Source organism: Chrysemys picta, chromosome 12 (assembly GCF_011386835.1).
Source record: "Chrysemys picta bellii isolate R12L10 chromosome 12, ASM1138683v2, whole genome shotgun sequence".
NCBI classification, from domain to species: Eukaryota; Metazoa; Chordata; order Testudines; family Emydidae; genus Chrysemys; species Chrysemys picta.
In genome coordinates, this window is record NC_088802.1 from 9,201,683 (window position 1) to 9,222,517 (window position 20,835).

The 20,835-nt window shown below is 52.0% G+C and overlaps 3 protein-coding genes across 3 annotated transcripts; all 3 read left to right on the forward strand.

Moving 5' to 3' along the window:
* The first annotated feature begins 4,156 nt into the window (after window positions 1-4,156).
* LOC101947909 (putative olfactory receptor 2B8) lies at window positions 4,157-5,352 on the forward strand. Its single transcript, XM_005312339.3, has one exon. It carries the CDS (start codon window positions 4,231-4,233, stop codon window positions 5,056-5,058), a length of 828 nt encoding a protein of 275 aa, XP_005312396.2. The 5' UTR covers window positions 4,157-4,230; the 3' UTR covers window positions 5,059-5,352.
* Window positions 5,353-9,957: 4,605 nt separating this feature from the next.
* Window positions 9,958-14,237, forward strand: LOC101945437 (putative olfactory receptor 2B3). The gene is made up of 2 exons (XM_005312330.2): window positions 9,958-9,965; window positions 13,275-14,237. The coding sequence occupies exons 1-2, from the start codon at window positions 9,958-9,960 to the stop codon at window positions 14,209-14,211; spliced, it is 945 nt and encodes a 314-aa protein (XP_005312387.2). The 3' UTR covers window positions 14,212-14,237.
* Window positions 14,238-16,365: 2,128 nt separating this feature from the next.
* On the forward strand, window positions 16,366-17,901 carry LOC112060794 (putative olfactory receptor 2B3). Its single transcript, XM_065563882.1, has 2 exons — window positions 16,366-16,392; window positions 17,434-17,901. The coding sequence occupies exons 1-2, from the start codon at window positions 16,366-16,368 to the stop codon at window positions 17,899-17,901; spliced, it is 495 nt and encodes a 164-aa protein (XP_065419954.1).
* Window positions 17,902-20,835: the final 2,934 nt, after the last annotated feature.

Genomic DNA, 20,835 nt, shown 5'->3' on the forward strand with positions numbered 1-20,835 from the left:
AGCCCCTTCCAGCTGAGACAGGCTCAGGGCAGATGTGCTGGGGGAGTCTTTCCTTCCTCCAGGTCCCTCGTTCACACACCAAGTGGCCCTGGCTTCTGGGATGGGGCGGGGGCAGCCCGTGATCCTGCGACCCCTGCTCTGAGCATCCAGTTTGCCCCATTCCCCTCCTCTTGAGACCCCCCAGGGCCTCAGCAGCATGTGGGGCAACCCCCTGCAGCCTCTGCACTTCCAGAGCTAGACGCGGACAGTGCTGCCCCATAGCAGGGGGACGGGGTTAGCTGGGCCCACTTAGACATTCAGTGCCAAAGCTTAGACCTGCCTCATATCCCAGGGCCTCACTGGAGTGGGGGCTCAGCGCAGAGGAGCAGGGACTCCAGACTCTGCCCTGGCATCAGAGCACCTGAGCTGCCCGGAGCTGCCCGGGCAGGAGGGATCTGGGGAGAACCGAGGTAGAGGTGAGTGAAGGTGAGTCCAGGGGGAAGGGGGTTTGAAATAGATGGAATACGGGAAGGGGACAGGAACCGCAGAATGAATGGAGAGAGAGAGAGACGTTATTGATCAGGGTTAATCTATAATGAGGGGGACGGGTTATGGATGGATTTGGGATAACATGGTGCTATACAGATAGATTGATCAGATTTAGTGAAGATCCCCCCACAAATCTGGCTTGGTACAAGCAAGGGCTTGATGATGGTACAGAGACTGTGGCCCCAGTCCTGCATGTAGATCCACTGGTACCAGTGGCTATGGCTACACAGTGTCTTGCTGGAGGCCAGGGGATTTGCAGATCTCATTGGAAGGCCAGGACTGGTTTTAATTTGTAACCCATCCTCGCTGCTTTTCTCCTAAAGTATCAGGGGGTAGCCGTGTTAGTCTGTATCTACAAAAACAACAAGGAGTCTGGTGGCACCTTAAAGACTAACAGATTTATTTGGGCATAAGCTTTCGCATCCGAAGAAGTGAGGTTTTTACCCACGAAAGCTTATGCCCAAATAAATCTGTTAGTCTTTAAGGTGCCACCAGACTCCTTGTTGGTTTTCTCCTAAAGTTTCCTTGCTTTCCTGCTGACTTTCTCTGGGGCACATCCCCAGTGAGTGCAAACTGGAGCTATATTATGCTTGAACAGAGAAGTCCCCATCTTGATCAGGGCACTTTTTGTGGCAGGCGCTGCACAGACCCACAGCGAGAGACAGTCCTTGCCCCAGCTGAGATCAGGGCCCCGTTGTGCCGGGCGCTGCACAGACTCACAGTCTGTGCCCCTATGTAGGGAGGCAAGAAAATAAAGAGGGGAGAAATGAAGAATTATTATTCACATTTTAGAGAATGGGTACAGAGATGAAGTGACTTGTCCAGGGTCACCCAGGCAGCATGTGACAGGTAGGGGGACCAGATGTCCTGATTTTCTAGGGACATTCCTGGTATTTGGGGCTTTGTCTTATATAGGCACCTCTTACCTCCCACCCCCAGCCTGATTTTTCACACTTGCTAGCTGGTCACCCTAGTAACAGATCTCCTGGGCCTTCGTCCACAAGGTCAAGTACATGGACTATCTCTCCCCATCCCCTTTCAACTTCTCACCTTTTGCTCTTTAGACTCTTCCCTTGTCATCATGCCACCAGTTCTCCCGTCCTCCCAAAGCCATCTCCATTGAGTTAGGGCCTGCAGGTAGATTGAGCAGAGAGCATTGGCTGGGTTCAGTCTTGTTCCCTTTCCTGGAAGAGCAGTCTCGCTTGAGGCTGTTTTCCCATCACTCCTCCAGTCCTTCCCAGCTCATCCTGACTTTTCAGAAACCAGGGAGCCAGTGCATTTATTAACTGACTGCTATCAAATGTCCGCCTGGTTGTTGTAGCCGTGTTGGTCCCAGGATATGAGCGAGGCAAGGTGCGGGAGGTGATATCTTTGATTGAACCAACTTCTGTTGGAGGAAGGGACAAGCTTTCAAGCTTTTCTCCAGACCAGAGGAAGAGTTCTGTGTTGCTCAAAAGCCGGTCCCATCCACCAACAAGAATTGGTCCAAAACAAGATATTACCTCATCTACTTTGTCTCTCTGCTGTCAAATATGCTGATGAGGTCTTTGTCCATTTCAGCTTTCCCCTACTTTATTTTTCTTGCTAAAAACAGTTTTAAAAGAACAGAGCAGATGGTGGAGCCATCTGACCACCATCATGGACATCCTTCTGGCCCTGGTCTGTCTCTCTTCAGATTTCTCTTCTCCTCCTTTTCTCCCTTCCAAGGTTTATCTGGAGGGATGCCATTATTTATTTGGAGGTATAAAAGACTCAGGAGGTACCTATGCTACTGTCTGGAAGTCCAATATGTTTGTAAAATTCTTAGCCCTTTTGGATAACACGGATAGAGTTGGAGGAGGGAATACTGGGCTAGATGGACCTTTGGTCTGACCCAGTCTGGCCATTCTTATGTTCTTATGTTCCAAATCCACTCTCTGTGCAGGTGCCTCCCTCCTATATCCCCAGCTGGCCTGACCATGCAGGACTCCTGGTGGCCACGTTTGTGTACAGATTTGGAATATACTGAATTATTCCCTGGTTTTAGTCACTATTTACTTCTTGTCAACACCTCCTGTGGATCCCAATGTTAAGAACATAAGAACAGCCATACTGGGTCAGACCAAAGGTCCATCTAGCCCAGTATCCTGTCTTCCGACAGTGACCATTGCCAGATGCTCCAGAGGGAATGAACAGAACAGGTAATCATTAAGTGATCCATCCCCTGTCGCCCATTCCCAGCTTCTGGCAAACAGAGCTAAGGTCACCATCCTGCCCATCCTGGCTAATAGCCATTGATGGACCTATACGCCAGCAACTTACCGAGTTCTTTTTTGTGATGCTCATAAATCCACCATTCCAGCCCCTCCAAATCCTTTCTCAATGTGTATCTAGGCACTTCTGAATCTTCACTTCCCCTGGCTGCCCAGGATTCATGAGGACCAAACCAAAATACCTCCTGAAGAACCCATCTGTGGGCTGGTCTACACTGAGTGGGGGGATCGATCCAAGATGCGCAACTTCAGCTACGCGAATAGCGTAGCTGAAGTCGAAGTATCTTGGATCGAATTACCTGGGGTCCAGACGGCGCGGAATCGACGGCCGCGGCTCCCCCGTCGACTGCGCTACCGCCGCTCGCTCTGGTGGAGTTCCGGAGTCGACGGTGAGCGCGTTCGGGGATCGATATATCGCGTCTTAATGAGACGCGATATATCGATCCCGGATAAATCGATTGCTACCCGCCGATATGGCGGGTAGTGAAGACGTACCCTGTGGCACCAATTGTTTGAAAAACCACCATCCCAGTCCCTTCTGAATGCACTTTCCTTTTGTATAGCTGGCCCCCTGAACAATCATCTGTCTCCACCAGCCAGAACTCCTGGCTATCAAACTGTAGATATACAGCATAGCTAGCCACTCTCTGTTTTGAGCGGATGAACCATTGCTTCTCTAAAATACTTGCTCTGGATACCACCACTGCCTCCAGTGCGACCTGGGAGCCCACTGCTGTTACCACTACTCACAAACCCGTCATTCCAGCCTCTCGCCAATCTACTCTCTCCACTAGCCCCAGGATTCATGGTTCCCAAATGAAATTCCCTACTGTTAAAACAGATGGTTCCTAATCCACCATCCTCATCTCGCCCCAATCCATTCTCTTAGTATTTGCCGAATCCCCAAATCCTCATTTCCCCCTGACCAGCCTGGAGTCATAGAGACAAGTCTCTCTTACAGCTTTGGAACATGCCTAAGTTACGAGGCCAGGTCTACACTGCAAACTTTTGCTGGTATAGTAATGTCAGTTACGGGGAGTGATTTTTAGCGACATTTCTATACTGGCAAAAGCCCTAGTGTAAACACAGTCAGAGCAGCATAAAAGTGTATCACCCTGCTGGCACCAATGCTAACATAGATCTCACTACTGCTACCAATACTCACAAACCTACCATCCCAGCCCTTCCCATATCTACTCAATCAGTGTAAATAGCTGTCTACCCCTTCCAGGATTCACGGTCACCATCCCAAAACACCCACTTCTGTTCCCACTCCTATGATCAATTATTACAAATCTCCTTAATGCAGGTTATTTTCCAGATGGGTTACAGCGAAGTGGCCTGGGAAGAGGGAAACCAAAGCTCCTTGGGGGAATTCATCCTGCTAGGGGTGTCTGACCGGCCGCAATTGGAGCTGCTGCTTTTTGTGCTCATCTTAATCTTCTATGTCATGACACTGCTGGGAAACACCACCATCATCGTGGTCTCATGGCTGGACCCCTGTCTCCACACGCCCATGTATTTCTTCCTCAGCAACCTCTCTTTCCTGGACCTTTGCTTCACTACCAGTCTTGGCCCCCAGATGCTGGTGAACTTCTGCAGCGCCCGCAAGTCCATCCCTTGGGCCGGCTGCATGGCCCAGCTCTACATCTCCCTCTCGCTGGGCTCCACCGAGTGCCTCCTGCTGGCCATCATGGCCTACGACCGCTACGTCGCCGTCTGCCAGCCGCTGCGCTACACGGCCATCATGAGCCGCCGCCTCTGCCTGCAGATGATGGTTACCGCCTGGCTGAGCGGCTTCGGCAACGGACTGGTGAAGATAGTGCTGATTCTGCGGCTGCCCTGGTGTGGGAGGAATCAGATCAACCACTTCTTCTGCGAGGTGCCGGCCCTGCTCAAGCTGGCCTGCACCGACACCTCCACCAACATGGCCGAGCTCCTCGCCAGCGCTGTGTTTTTATTGCTGCTGCCGCTGGGCCTCATCCTGGTTTCCTACGGCTACATCGGCACCGCCGTGCTGAGGATGCGTTCAGCCGAGGGCAGGCGCAAGGCCTTCAACACCTGCACCTCCCACCTGGCCGTGGTGTCGCTTTTGTACGGCACGGCCATCTACATGTACCTGCTGCCCTCGTCCCAGGACCAGGGCAAGTTCGTCTCACTCTTCTACACCATGGTGACCCCCATGCTCAACCCCTTGATCTACACACTGAGGAACAAGGAGGTGCACGGGGCCCTGCGGAGAGTGCTGGGGAGGAACCCGACCTCTCAGGGGACCTGATCTGGGGTCGCAGTTGGGCATGGAATCATCTGTGTCTCCCTTGGGTTCTGTAGCATCTTCCGTGCCCACATGGACCTCTCTGCTCTCTGCCCACTTCCACTTTTCCCAACTCTCCTGCCTTCTCCCACCCCAAAGAAACAACCTGCCCTCCCCAATCCATACAAGTCCTCTGCCCTCCTCCAACCCTGCTCTTGGGGCACGTCTACACTTACAACACTGCATCATCACAGCTGTACTGCTTTGATGAAGACTCTCTACGCCAACAGGAGAGAGCACTCGCATCGGTGTAGTTAACCCACCTCCCTGAGAGTTGGTAGCTATGTTGATAGAAGCTCTCCTCCCGACATAACACTGTCTATGGGGGGGTTAGGTTGGCATAACTGTGTCACTCAAGGGTGTGGATTTTTTCACCTCCCTGAGTGATGTAGTTATACCGATATAGGTCTGTAGTGTAGACCAGGCTTTGGAGTTCTGAGGTTACACCGGAATATCAGCTTTCATGAAAAATAAAACATTTCTTACCCCCATGGTTGGGTACTACCCCTGGAAAAGATGACCCCATAGCTAGAGAGGAAGACAAGCTAGCCCTTCCTCCGCTCGGGTCTCTGCTCCTCTGGAGGCCTAGAAACTGCGTCAAAGTGGTTACCCAAAATCACCAGTCACTTTTGTAAATCTTGGTCTGCGCGTCTCGGCTGAGGGAGTTGCTTTTTTGGCTCAATCTTCCCTCTATGCTCTGATGTCTCTGGGTTGAATTGGCCGTCCCTGACTTTGCTCTGTAGTGGTGGATCTCACCTCTCCCACCTGAAGGCTGACTGCCTGAGTTAATAACTATGCCCCAGCTACCTTTCATTCTCTGGGCTCTCTGCATTGACTGACATTTAGATAGCTCGACCTGCAGGCTAAGGGGCTAGATATACAGATAGAACAGAGGTCGGCAACCTTTCAGAAGTGGTGTGCCGAGTCTTCATTTATTCACTCTGATGTAAGGTTTCGCGTGCCAGTAATACATTTTAACGGTTTTAGAAGGTCTCTTTCTATACGTCTATAATATATGAAGGGTTAAAATCCATGTGCATGTTATATAAGAACCTGGTATATGAATTATGCCAGCCACACATACAGAGGGCATAAACAGGTGGGAGTTGTCTTACCAACTCTGAGAGGCCAATTAATTAAGAGCAAAAAAAGCATAAACAGGTGGGAGTTGTCTTACCAACTCTGAGAGGCCAATTAATTAAGAGCAAAAAAACTTTTTTTCATGAGGTTGATGGATTTCCATTCCATACGGCTAAATGCAGTGCCTTGCATAATGACAGGTTTCAGAGTAGCAGCCGTGTTAGTCTGTATCCGCAAAAAGAAGAACAGGAGGACTTGTGGCACCTTAGAGACTAACAAATTTATTAGAGCATAAGCTTTCATCAACCTCATGAAAAAACTCGTACAGATACAGACAGACATCATCTTCCTTTCCAAATGCAAGCAGATGGACATCATACCAAAAGGACTAAAGGTAAAAAATCCATTACAATACACAAATCTGACATCAGGAATCAAAATACTCAAAAACCAGTGGGAGAACACTTTAACCTGTCTGGTCATTCAGTGACAGACCTGCGGGTGGCTATATTACAACAGAAAAACTTCAAAAACAGACTCCAACGAGAGACTGCTGAGCTAGAATTGATATGCAAACTAGACACAATCAACTCCGGTTTGAATAAGGACTGGGAATGGCGGAGCCATTACAAACATTGAATCTATCTCCCCTTGTAAGTATTCTCACAATTCTTAACTGTCTGTACTGGGCTAGCTTGATTATCACTTCAAAAGTTTTTTTTTCTTAATTAATTGGCCTCTCAGAGTTGGTAAGACAACTCCCACCTGTTTATGCTCTCTGTATGTGTGTATATATATATCTCCTCAATATATGTTCCATTCTATATGCATCCGAAGAAGTGGGCTGTAGTCCACGAAAGCTTATGCTCTAATAAATTTGTTAGTCTCTAAGGTGCCACAAGTACTCCTGAATAATTATGTTTCATCCAATGTTTCAAATTGAACAAAGAATTCCTGTTCCTATTGTGTTTTTCCTGAAGGGAAAACAGTCTTCCCACAGATCCAACCTTGAGTTTATGAAATGTTGGCACATGTCATTATAATGATATGGCATCCTTCCACCTCCCTTCCAAGGGACCAAGGCCCTGCCTTAAGACATAAAGGAGACAATCTCTATTTCCATATGCTTTCACTGTTTCTTTGCTTTAACCCCTAGGAATGTATCTGGTGGACAATCAAAGGAGTTGCTCCATTCCTGTGGACCCCAAAATCAGAATTCAACATATATATTTTATACTAATAACATTTTATCAAAGTATTAATCAAATGTTAATTTGCTAACTTGAGACTATGGGCGGAGACATTGTGTAACCTTTTAACCATTGGCTATTGTGCTATCTTGTCTTGCTGCAAAACCTATCCCGGGGTGTGGAAACTGCCTACCCCGTCACTTTCCCCCGCCCATGGAAAATCTATATATTTCATTGTAATCAATTGATTGACAGTGTCTCTGAGCTTAATAAGCCAAGTGACACACCGCCAGCGCTGTGTGTAATAAACCCCTATGCTTTGACCTCTACACGGTGTGGATTTATGTCCTTCAATATATAACTAAACTATTGTTGTATGTAAAGTAAATAAGGTTTTTCAAATGTTTAAGAAGCTTCATTTAAAATTAAATTAAAATGCAGAGCCCCCCGGCCCGGTGGGCAGGACCTGGGCAGTGTGAGTGCCACTGAAAATCAGCTCACGTGCCGCCTTCGGTACGCGTGCCAGAGGTTGCCTACTCCTGAGATAGAGGTTAGAGAGGCGGGGCCGGTGAGGCAATAACTTTTATTGGACCAACTTCTGTTGGTGAGAGAGACAAGCTGTCGAACTACATGAAGAAGTTGGTCCCGTAAAAGATATTACCTCCCCCACCTTGTGTCTTTAATATCCTGTGACCAACATGGCTACAACAACCCTGCAATAGATAGATAGATAAATAGATGAGGTGTGTGGGGATAGATAGATAGATAGATAGCATTAGGATTTAAACAGATAGGTAGTGACTTCATTTATTTTTAAGTTTGGAAAGTGCCCAGTTATCTGCCCAGCACAGACACCTAAACGGAACAGAATGCTAAGATATAGACCAGCATTTTTCAAACTGGGGGTCCCGACCCAAAAGGGGGGCACAAGGCTATTGTAGGGGGGTCATGAGATCCCCTTTTTCCTTGCTTTAAGACGCGGGCAGCTGGAGAGAGGCAGCTCTGGCCGGCTGCCCAGCTCTGAAGGCAGCACCACCACCAGCAGCAGGTCAGAAATAAGGGTACGTCTACACTACCTGCCGGATTGGTGGGTAGCGATCGATCTATCGGGGATCGATTTATCGCATGTAGTGTAGACGCGATAAATCGATCTCCGATTGCTCTCCCGTCGACTGCTGAACTCCAGCTCGGCGAGAGTTGGAAGCAAAGTTGACGGGGGAGCCGCGGCCGTCGATCCCGCGCCACGAGGACGCGAACTAAGGAATTCTAAGTCGATCTAAGATACGTCGACTTCAGCTACGCTATTCTCGTAGCTAAGTTGCGTATCTTAGATTGATCCCCTGCCCTCCACCCCCGAGACCAGGCCTAAGAATGGAGTACGGTTACTTAGCTCTGGAGGGATCTGCACTGATGTTGGGAAAGCGATGTCTGGTACCAAGTGTGTATGTGTGTGGGGGGGTCATCACAGCCTGAAATATTTTCAAAGAGGGGCCCAGCAAAACAAGTTTGAGAATCCCTGATATAAACACATGTCTCAGCCAGTCCCCTCGACTTGGGGCTGGGCCGGAGCCCTCTAGAGGAAAAAAGGCCCCATATCCCATCCCTAGATCATGGCTGAGCTCATGGTTTTGAAAACATCTGGGCATGAGGAGATTCAGCACTCCTGACTGATGGTTTTATCCCTGATTTACACTGGAGGTGAGGGAGGAAAAGTTCAGTGGCACAGAACAGCGTGACCGTGTTTCTGTAGAGGTGTCATTCCCTAAGGTGTAAGTGAATCACGGACTGACAGGGGTTAGTAAGACATTTCTCTGCTGTCCATGAGGCGAGTATTGACACGTCCCCTGAAGCTTCAGCGTTGGAGGGGGGCTGGAAGGACCTGGGTGGGATCCAGCCTGTGGACTGGTATGTTCCTGTTAGATGTCTTTGTGCTGCGCTCCTCCCCAGCATGTGGAACACACCCTGAGGTTGGGTCTCTCTTGACGCCCTTTGATTGACTTCTCAACCTGGCACAGAAAAATATGTTAATGACCTGCCTGGCCCCTCCATGGGCTTGTCAGCGTCATTGTGCCACAAACAGCAAGTGTCTTTAATGAGACCCAGAGTCCCCTCTCGACGCATCAGCTGCGAGTGGGAGCCGACGTGCTAACAATGCCCGTTGCGCTGCACCCCGATGCCTAATGAGGTGCCCTGGGGCGACAGCACCCAGCCCCTGGGCTCTAGCTCCTCAGGGGGCGGTTGGCACAAGGCAGCTCACAGATCTTCCTCTGTTGCAGGAGGTGCTGGGTCTCTCTGCACGGAGCTGCCATGGAACTGATTGAGGTGACACAGTGGAGAGTCCAGGCTCACCAGCTAAGGGCGGGGACAGAAAGGAGAGAGGCTTGATTGAAATCACAGAAATGACCCATCAGGGTAATTGTCCTGCCCTCTGCCTATGCCAGACAGATCACTGGCCAGCGAGTCCAGTTACCCCATGTCTCCCTGCCCCAGATCATTGGCCAGCTAGTAAGGGCTTGGGCTGGGGTCACAACGCCAGTGATGGGTCTGAAGGCTGGGAAATGAGACCTGGGGTTTAGGGGAGCCCTCGGGACAGATGGGGCTGTGACTAGAGCGGGGGTTGTGGCCCCAATCCTGGTGCATTGCTCAGGGGCTGGGGTCACTCCTCCCCAGGCCACTCTCCCCTAGATGGCGTTGCTGGAGGAGTCTCCTGGCCAATTGGGTGCACGGGGTCCCTGGGGCATCGCAAACCACACCAGCCAAGTCCCAGCCCCCAGGAGGCTTCAGGGAGTCACATCTCCCGCCCCCTTCCTGGTTCCAACGTCCATAAGAGCCCTGCCTGCACCCTCCCCTTCACCCACGGCCCCATGCACGCAGGGACAGATATCATGAGCTGCACAAGCAGGAGCCTCCCACAATCACAGAGACACAGGGCCCTTCTCAGCTGTGCTTCGGAGCTGGGGCAGCTCAGGCGTTATGTGACACCAGGGCTGGGATAAGTCAAGGAGCAGGGACACAGCCTGGGGATCCTACCTCCTTCCAGCCATCCACTGTACTTCTCCAGATCTATCCAGCTCTCTGGGTCTCTCCCCAACTCGCTATCCTTCTGCTCGTCCGTCTCTCTTTCTCTCCGTCTCTATCCTTCTATCCATCTACCTCTCCACCCTCCAGCCTTCTATCCATCCACCTCTCTGCAGATCTCCCTGCTCTTCTATCTGTCTCTTTATTGCTCCTTTTATCCATCCTTCTCTCTGCCTTTCTTTCTGTCCTAACAATTCACCTCTCTCATCCCCCTGACTCCCATCTATCCTCTCCTCTCTCAGACTGCCCCTCTCTTTTCACATCTGTGCACGTCTGGCATCCATCAGTCCATCCACACTCTCTCTCCATTCCTCTCCCTCTATCCATCTCTCTCCTCCCCATCTCTGGAATTTCTTTCATTGCATCACTGTGTTCTCTGGGCTTCTAGGAGACCCTGTCAGCTGAGAGAGGCTCAGGGTATCCCTCCTAGCCTGAGGCAACCTGCCCGCAGGAACTTCACTCACACAGTGACCAGGCTTGTTTCCTGGGAGGCAGAGGGGGTACCCTGTGACCATGCAACACTGGCTCTGAGCATCCAGTTTGCCACATTCCCTTCCTTTTGAGACCCACCCCAGAGCCCCAGCAGTGGGTGGGGGGGGGCAAAACCTGCAGCCTCTGGGCTTCCAGAGCTAGATGCGGACGGTGCTGATCCACGGCAGGGGGCGAACTTAGCTGGTCTCCCTGACCCCGGAGCATCCTTAGACATTCAGCTCCACAGCTCGGGGCTGCCTCGTCCCAGGCACTGGGGGCTCAGTGCAGGGGAGCAGAGACTCCAGACTCTGCCCTCGCATCGGAGCATCTGAGCCGCCCGGAGCTGCCCGGACAGGAGGAACCTGGGGAGAGCAGAGCCGGAGGTGAATGGAGGTGAGTCTGGGCTTTTTTCCATCGCTCGTTCCTGCTTATTACTGGGGAGGGGCCAGGAGCTGGGGAGCATGTGGGCTGGTTAGATTTCTTAGCTCTGTGCGATGGGTCTGATAAGACTTCCCTGCCTGTCAGGGGTGATGTGAGGAGAAACCCACTAGAGATTGTTAGGTGCTGAGATACTGTTTATATTGTAGTCCCTGTCAGTCGCAGAGAGAAGTACATAAACATAATAGATTCATGTTAAAGTGGCAGTAGAATCCTAGACATGTAGGGCTTGAGGGTACCTCCAGAGGTCATCTGCGCCATACCCCCACACTGAGGCAGGAATAAGTTTACCTAGACCATACTTGACCAGTGTTTGTCCAACCTGTTCTTAAAACCCTCCCTGGACGGCATGGCATTCCGGGGTGCAGTTCAGACTAATGAGGGGTTGGGTCACCCCTGCCCTGCTACCTTGGCTGCCTCACAATGTTTTGTTGTTGTAGCTTCCAACCTGGATTGCTCACAAGCAGCCTGACAGCATGCAGGTCACACCCTGCGTGTCTGTGTATAGCCACAGCTCTGGTCCAGCAACTCTGACCCCAGCAGCCTGTCTGCAAACACCAGCCACACTCTGGCTTCCTGCAGCCTTGGTTACCACTTGCAGGGTTACAGCAACAAACTCCCAGTTCCAAATTCCCCCCCAAGACTTGGGTTTTGCACTGCCGGCCGCTTCCTGGACAGCTCAGATATTGTAGGTCCGTTGCCTCTCTAAGGAGATCAATATCCAACAGTTTGCTACTTTAAATGGAGTTACCCCCACAATTAAGTTTAAATGCAGTTTGGATTATGGACTAAAACATGTTTGTTTAACTACGAAGAGACAGGTTTCATGTGAGTACAAGTATAAGACATTCAAGTCAGAAATGGTTACAGGAGAAGTAAAGGGAAAACACTTCCTAGTACTAAAATTAACAAACTAGACTTGGCTCCAGGTGAAATCCCTTCCACATATTCCCAGTAACATTGCTGAGCCAATTCTTAGACCAGGATCTGCTCCCAAAGTCCAAACGTTGTTTCTTTTGTCTTCTTAGGGGAAAGAGCGAGAGATGGATAGGGAGAGATCCCTTGGGGTTTTTCTCCCCCTCACTTTTATAGTCCAGTCACCCTTTGATATGCATTTTCTTGAGGGTTTTGCCTAGCTAAAGTTCATTCCTGCTGCAAGGGAGGAGACAAAGAGTCTAATGGTGAAGGAGATGCCACGCTGTTGTTTGCTTCAATGCAGATCGGGTTGTCCCTGCCCCGCTTCCTTGCCAAAGACTGGCCACTTGATAAGTCATTGCCCATCGCCTTTAATGATACCTGGCTAGACTCCTTTGTGTTTAAGAAACTGATTTACCCAGACTTGTCTTGTAAACATATTTCCGACCTAATGGACATGGAGAACAATTGATCACCATCCTCTTCACAACAAATTTTCACATATTTGAAGACTGTTACTAGGTCCCCCTTGAACCTTCTTTCCTCTAGACTAAACATGCCCAGTTTTTTCACTCATAAGAGGGGCAATTTGGGATCATAGTTAGAAGCCCCAGTCGCGACCAGGATCTGTACAAATACAGAATAAAAGCAATGAAACAAAACAGCCTCCATCCCAAAGACCTTATAATCTAAGCATCCATTTATCTATCACATCCTATTGCTCCCACCAACTGCCACAGATCCAGTTTTCTAGGACACTTTAATTTCCTGTTATATGGATCCTCCTTTGTCACTAACTGCCACAGAACCACTTTTCTGCGACAAAGCCATTCCTGGCAGAAGGATCCTACCTGCCACCCAACTGTCCCAGATTTTCGATGACAAAGTCACAAGCGGGCGTGGTTCATTCTGAGCAAATGGGGCTGCCCCTGAATGTGTCTGCCTGGTGTATGGCTGTTGGGGCTCCTTTCATCCTTATCTTTGTCCCTTCTCCCTGCAGGAGGAAAGAGGGAACGGGAGCTCTCAGTGGGAATTCATCCTATTGGGGGTCTCTGACCAACCACGCCTGGAGATGCTGCTTTTCGTGGTGTTCCTGGTCTTGTACGTCCTGAACCTGGTGGGGAACCTGGCCATCATTGTGGTCTTGTGGCTGGAACCCTGTCTCCACACCCCTATGTATTTCTTCCTCAGCAACCTCTCTTTCCTGGACCTTTGCTACACCACCAGCACCGTTCCTCAGATGCTGGTGAACTTCCGCAGCACCCACAAGTCCATCACCTGGGCTGGCTGCGTGGCCCAGCTCTACATCTTCCTCTCGCTGGGCTGCACCGAGTGCCTCCTGCTGGCCGTCATGGCCTACGACCGCTACGTCGCCATCTGCCAGCCACTGCACTACACAATTGTCATGAGCCGCCGCCTCTGTCTGCAAATGGCGGTCACCGTCTGGTTGAGTGGCTTCAGCAACTCCATGCTGCAGACCGTCCTGACCGTGCGGCTGCCCCGGTGTGGGCGGAACCGGGTCAACCACTTCTTCTGCGAGGTGCCGACCCTGCTCAAACTGGCCTGTGTTGACACCTCCACTATCGAGGCTGAGCTTTTTGCTGTCAGTGCGATCTTCCTGCTGGTGCCGCTGGGCCTCATCCTGGTCTCCTATGGCTACATTGTCGCCGCCGTGCTGAGGATTCGCTCAGCCCAGGGCAGGCTCAAGGCCTTCAACACCTGCGCCTCCCACCTGGCCGTGGTGTCGCTCTTCTATGGCACGGCCATTTTCATGTATCTACAGCCTCCATCCAGCTACTCCCAGGACCGGGGCAAGATGGTCTCCCTCTTCTATGGCATCATCGCCCCCATGCTGAACTCACTGATCTACACGCTGAGGAACAAGGATGTGCACGGGGCCCTAAGGAGGGTGCTGGGGAGGCTATTCGGGAGTAAGAGGACATGAGCCAGAGAAATGAGTCGGGACTGGCTGACTTGGTTTTCTATGGGGCAGCAGCTCCGATCCAGCCTCAGGCCAGGGGGACTGGCTGGCTCAGGGGGCCAGGCAATGGACGATGGAGCCTTTCCCATCTAGGAGGCCTGCATTTTAAGGTCTCTGTTCATGTCTGCACATGGCGCTGGGGCTGGGAAACCAGAGGTCACTCACCATGAGCCCCAGAAGGCAGAAGAGCATGTAAAGGCCTGGTGGGCAGCGTTGGGCACCTGGCTCTGAATGGAAGAGTGGGAGCGACGTGGGCATTTGAGAGTCATCTCTCTGCACCAGATCCAGCCAGCACAGACCACATCCCTGCCCCCCCAATATAAAATACCTCAGATTCTCTCTTATTGAATATTGATCTAACCCCCCCCACCACCACCAATGTTGCCCCTTTTCTATTTAATTCTCTGGTATGGATCGTCTGGGAGCTTCTTCCCCCTTCTCAAGTTAAACTGCAGCTACTTCGGCATTTGGAGGGAAACAGCTGGCACCGATCATTGCTCCAAATTGTGGATGGGATCAATGAAGAGTTAAACTCATTAGAATCAACTTTCCCCTCAGATTTTGCCTCTGTTCTCTCTAATGACCAAATATTGATCTAAAATCTCCTCAGATTTTGCCTTTTTTTCTCTAATTACCAAATATTGATCTAAAATCCCCTGAGATTTTCTCTTTATTGACTATCGATAGAAATGTCCCTCCATTTTGGGACTCCTCAAGTCGGGCACCTTTCCCACTAAATTATGGAATATTGATCTAAAATCCCCCCAGATTTGACCATTTTCTTCTTTAATTGCTGAATATGGGGAAAAAAACCTCTCTCACTTTGGGGTCTTTTTCCCTCCTCCCATTTTAAATTGCAGCCACATCTGCTTTTGGAGGGAACCAGCTGGCTTGAGTTCTTGTCCCACATGGTGGATGAAGAAAAGGAGGATGTTAACTCCCCTCTGATGAAATTTCTCCTCAGATTTGACCCCTTTATTCATTCATTCTCAAGCAGAGATCTCGCACCTTCTCAAATGTTGTCCCTTTTCTCTCAGCTGTTCAAGGTTCATATGAAATGGCTGCAGTTTTGGGCATTCCCTCCTCCATTTTATGCTGCAAGAAATTCTTCTGGTCTTGGGAAGAAGTGATTAGATCAAATCATTACCCCATGGGGTGAATGACTGGGGGAAGGAGGTTAAACATCCCAATGAACAACTTTTCCCTCCTGTACGAGAATCAAATTCTTTTCTCTTGTGTAAATCAAAACCAGTGTGTTTGCTGATTCGAGTGACTTCCGCAATTCTATATTCAGATATCAAAGAGCTGCGTCTTTATTCAGCAAGACAGAGACCAGGGAAGAGATGAGATTAAGGCCTGGTCTATCATGGAGAATAGGTCCATCAATCGCTATTAGCCAAGATGGCCAGCGATGCAACCCCAATCGTGCTTTGAATGTCCCTAGCCTTTGATTGCCAGAAGCTGGGAATGGACAACAGGGAATGGATCACTTGATGATTGCCCTGTTCTGTTCATTCCCTCTGAATCACCTGACATTGGTCACTGATAGAAGACAAGATCCTGGGCTAGGTGGACCATTGGTCTGACCCAGTGTGGGCGTTGTTATGTTCTTACGTACTAAAAATTAGATTGACCTAGCTACATTGCTCAGGGATGTGAAAATGTTTTTGCCCTGAGCACTGTAGTTAGCTCAACCTAACTCCCAGTGTAGACATGGCTAGGTCGAAGGAAGAATTCTTCTGTCAACCTAGCGACCGCCTCTCAGAAAGGTGAATTAATGACATCAATGAAAAAACCCCTTCTATCGATGTAGGAAGAGTCTACAGAGACCAGCTCTGTGCCAGGGATGGCCACTAACAGAGCCGTCCTTAGGATTTATGGGGCCCTACACAGTACTATTAAACTGGTGACTCTATGCCTGACTGGGTACACAGACACCACCCCTGCCCGCGGACCCCCAGAAGAACGCCCCCGCCCCATTGCTGACACACACTGAGCTTCGTATGCAACAGACACTGCGGCAGTCCTGGCTCACAACCTTGTGGGGGAGGGATGAGACAGGAAAGCTGAGAGTCACAGTTACGCACCCAGACCCCCCTACCCTCTCCATCACGTAGAATGCGCCACGCCGGGGCATTCGGCTCTGTGAATACGGCCCCTGCCTAAGGAGACTGCAGAACGCGCTGAATGTGCAGGAGCCAACCCGCTCTTCCCTGCTGTCCTGGTAGTGCCCCAAATTTTCGGGTGCCCTACGCTGCCGCGTATGCTGCGTACCCCTAACGACGGCCCTGGCCACTAATCTCTGAGGCTTGCAGAGCAGGATCTTAGAGCATGGGAATTTGTGCCTCTTTCTTGTTGTAAAGACTCTTAATATTTGCCTGAATAATCTTCTTTAAACAGCGGCTCCGGAGAAAATAAGGTCCCTGCCCAAGAAAGAGCTTCGCAAAGGATGTTCGGCTGATGTGTAACTTTGTAGAAGAAGGGAATTTGAAGCCAGTGGGAGTCTGGACTCCTGGCTTCTGTTCTCAGCTCTGGGAAGGGAATGGGTCTAGTGGGGCAGGGCAGAGAGGAGACTGGGAGTCAGGGTTGATCTCTGGCTCTAGGCAAAAAAAAAATATTTTGTTTGTATGTAGTTAATTATAAAGCATTGAATGATAATAAAATAATGACTGCAATCAAACAGTGATGACCATAAAATAAAATAAAACATCCGTGGGCAGGCAGACTGAGCGAGACAGCGACACGAGGCCCTCGCGGAGCCATAAAGGGGCAGCTGGGGAGATTGTCAATATCGCTTCAGTTTAACAGGTGTATCACCAGGCTTGGCCGAATTCAAACTTTATGTTTTGATAATTTCGATGTTTATTTTTAAGCATTTTTTAATGTTATCGATTTACATCGTTGCAGTTGTGGGAATTAAGCAGGATCAGCAACAAGGGGGTTAGACAATAATTATTTCATGAGTTAATAGGCGTTGAGATTCAAAAAAGTTAAAGCTTTATCAGCGTTAACACACATTGTCCCCATCACATGTCTAAATATACAATGGAAATATCCGTATATCAAACTGGAAAAAATTCTCAAGCAGCCTTTCTCTTGGGTTGCCTGTCTGTTAATGTTGATTACTACTGATGTGGAAATGTGTTTTGTGAGGCTGTGTGTGCGCACGGTGAAATCGACATTTAGCGCCTCAAGTCCATCGCTTGGGCCGGCTGCGTGGCCCAGCTCTACATCTCCCTCTCGCTGGGCTCCACCGAGTGCCTCCTGCTGGCTGTCATGTCCTACGACCGCTACGCCGCCATCTGCCAGCCACTGCGCTACACGGCCATCATGAGCCGCCGCCTCTGTCTGCAGATGATGGTTACCGCCTGGCTGAGCGGCTCTGGCAACGCACTGGTGAAGACGGTGCTGACTCTGCGGCTGCCCCGGTGTGGGAGGAATCGAATCAACCACTTCTTCTGCGAGGTGCCGGCCCTGCTCAAGCTGGCCTGCGCCGACACCTCCACCAACATGGCCGAGCTCCTCGCCAGCGGTGTGTTTTTACTGCTGCTGCCATTGGGCCTCATCCTGGTCTCCTACAGCTACATCGGTGCCGCTGTGCTGAGGATGCGTTCGGTCGAGGGCAGGCTGCTGGAGGGTCCCATTGGAAAATGAAAGGGTTTGAGGGGGAAGGGCAGGCTCAGAGTCAGTCTGCCCTGGCAGTGGATAGGGGGGCACTAGGACCCTGCGGCAGCAGTTGTTGCAGGGAAGCAGAATGGAGGAGACAAAGACAGACAGTAGGGTTACCATATTTTAAGTGTCCAAAAAGAGGACACTCCACGGGGCCCGGCCCCACCCCAACTCCGCCCCCAGCCCCGCCCCTTCCCGGCCCCGCCCCAACTCCGCTGCTTCCCACGAACATTTGATTCGCGGGAAGCCTGAAGCAGGCAGGCAGCAGGTAAGCTGGGGCTGGGGCGCGCGAGGAGGCGCGGCCCAGTCCGGCTCCCCTGGCCGAGCGGCTCCCTCCGGTGGCCACTCAGCCGGCCCAGGCCAAGAGGCTCTGGCCCCAGCATCTCCCACCCGTCTCGGCTCGGGCTCTGGGGTGCCGGCTCCCGGCCCCCGGCTGAGCACTGCCGGTTCCGGCCCCGGCCCGGCCCCCGGCCGAGCACTGCTGACCCCGGGCTGGCCCCCAGCCGCTGGCCCCGCACCGCCGTCCCCGTCCCCCAGCCGAGCACTGCTGGCCCTGGCCTGGCCCCGGCCCCCGGCCAAACACTGCCGGCCTCAGCAACTCCGGCCCCCGGCCAAGCACCACCGGTCCCTCTCTCCCTATTTTCCCGGACACATCCGGCTTTTTGGGATTTCCTCCCGGACGGGGATTTGAGGCCCAAAAAGCCGGACATGTCCAGGAAAATCCGGACGTATGGTAACCCTAACAGACAGGCTCTGCTTCCGGACAGAGACTGGGGGGAGGCGTGAAAGGCGAGTGAGGGGGAGCAAGTCGGGGCCAGGGGACACTTGGGGAAGGCGTGGGGGAGCTGCAGGTGGGGCCGGGGGGACAAACGGCCCAAGTATTGCTGGAGCTGGGTCCTTGGCTCTGAATATTGCTGGTGCCCGAGCACCACGTTGATCGGCTTTTAGGCGCCCCCCAACCACTAGGCGCCCTAGGCGGCCGCCTAGTTTGCCTAAATGGTTGCACCGGCCCTGACAGTGAGGGAGGGGCCAGGGCTAGCCTCCCCGGCCGGGAACTCAAGGGCCGGGCAGGACAGGCAGGGCCGTAGTTTGCCCACCCCTGGTCTAGAGGGATCTGCACTCAGGGCCGACTCCAGCATTTCTGCCGCCCCAAGCGAAAAAAAAGCCGCGATCGGCGGCGGCAGTGCAGCAGCAGGTCCTTCACTCCTAGAGGACGTGAGGGACCTGCTGCCCCCGAATTGCTGCAGGTGCCGTCCCTCTCCGTTGGCCGCCCCAAGCACCTGCTTGTTAAGCTGGTGCCTGGAGCCAGCCCTGTCTGCACTGATGTTGGGAAAGCGATGTCTGGTACCAAGTGTGTGTGGGAGGAGGGGGGGGAGGGGGTCATCACAGCCTGAAATATTTTCAAGGGGGGGCCCAGCCAAAAAAGTTTGAGAACCCCTGATATACACACATGTCTCAGCCAGTGCCCTCTACTTGGGGCTGGGCCGGAGCCCCCTAGAGGAAAAAAGGCCCCATATCCCATCCCTAGATCACGGCTGAGCTCATGGTTTTGAAAACATCTGGGCATGAGGAGATTCAGCACTCCTGACTGATGGTTTTATCCCTGATTTACACTGGAGGTGAGGGAGGAAAAGTTCAGTGGCACAGAACAGCGTGACCGTGTTTCTGTAGAGGTGTCATTCCCTAAGGTGTAAGTGAATCACGCTGACAGGGGTTAGTAAGACATTTCTCAGCTGTCCACGAGGTGTGTGTTGACACGTCCCCTGAAGCTGGGCCAGCATTGGAGGGGGGCTGGAAGGACCCGGGTGGGATCCAGCCTGGGGACTGGTATGTTCCTGTTAGATGTCTTTGTGCTGCGCTCCTCCCCAGCATGTGGAACACAGCCTGAGGTTGGGTCCCCCTTGACACCCTTTGATTGACTTCTCAACCTGGCACAGAAAAAAATGTTAATGACCTGCCTGGCTCCTCCATGGGCTTGTCAGCGTCATTGTGCCACAAACAGCAAGTGTCTTTAATGAGACCCAGAGTCCCCTCTCGACGCATCAGCTGCAAGTGGGAGCCGACGTGCTAACAATGCCCGTTGCGCTGCACCCCGATGCCTAATGAGGTGCCCTGGGGCATCAGCACCCACCCCCTGGGCCCTAGCTCCTCAGTGGGCGGTCGGCACCAGGCAGCTCCCAGACCTTCCTCTCAGGGCCGGCTCTAGGTTTTTTGCCGCCCCAAGCAAAAAAAAAAATGTGGCTGCCCCCCACCCCAGCCCTGGGCTCTTCCCCCCCCACCAGTGCCCTCCCCCACCCGCACCCCCTGCTGCCCCAGCCCTCAGCTTCCCCCCGCAAACATGACCTCCTTATTCACCACAGCAAACCCCATTTACACTTGCAGTGGGGATCAAACCATTTCTCCTATTTTTATTTCACTTTAGTATAAATCTCGCCCCCACAACCCCATCTTTATTGCTCCAAATGCACATGGAAGGCATAGGGACTAACCCTCCAACCTTGTACCCAGAAAGGGATGGGGAGCTAGTAAAGAGGGTTCAGGCAGAGGAGCGGGTGTGGGGGTGCTTGGGGGCTCTACACTGGCAGAGAGGCGGGGTGTGATGTACTCGCGGAGGAGTGTGGAGGAGGAGAGGGGGTATCAGGAGGGTTGTGGGAGAAGAGGTGCAGGGGAAGGGGGAGGTGCGGGAGGAGAGGGCTGGGGGAGAGTACAAGGGGAGAGGTGCGGGTGAAGGGAGAGGACAAGGGGAAGGGGTGCGGTGAAGGAGCGATGGGGCGAGGTACAAGTGGAGGGGCTGCGAGCAGGATGGGGGGTGCAAGGGCTGAGAGGGGCAGACGCTGACAACTGCTTCCCCAGCCCCGTGCAGGCAGAGCCGAGAGGACAGACACTGACCCCCAGGTGCCCGAGCTGCGGGGGTCCCCC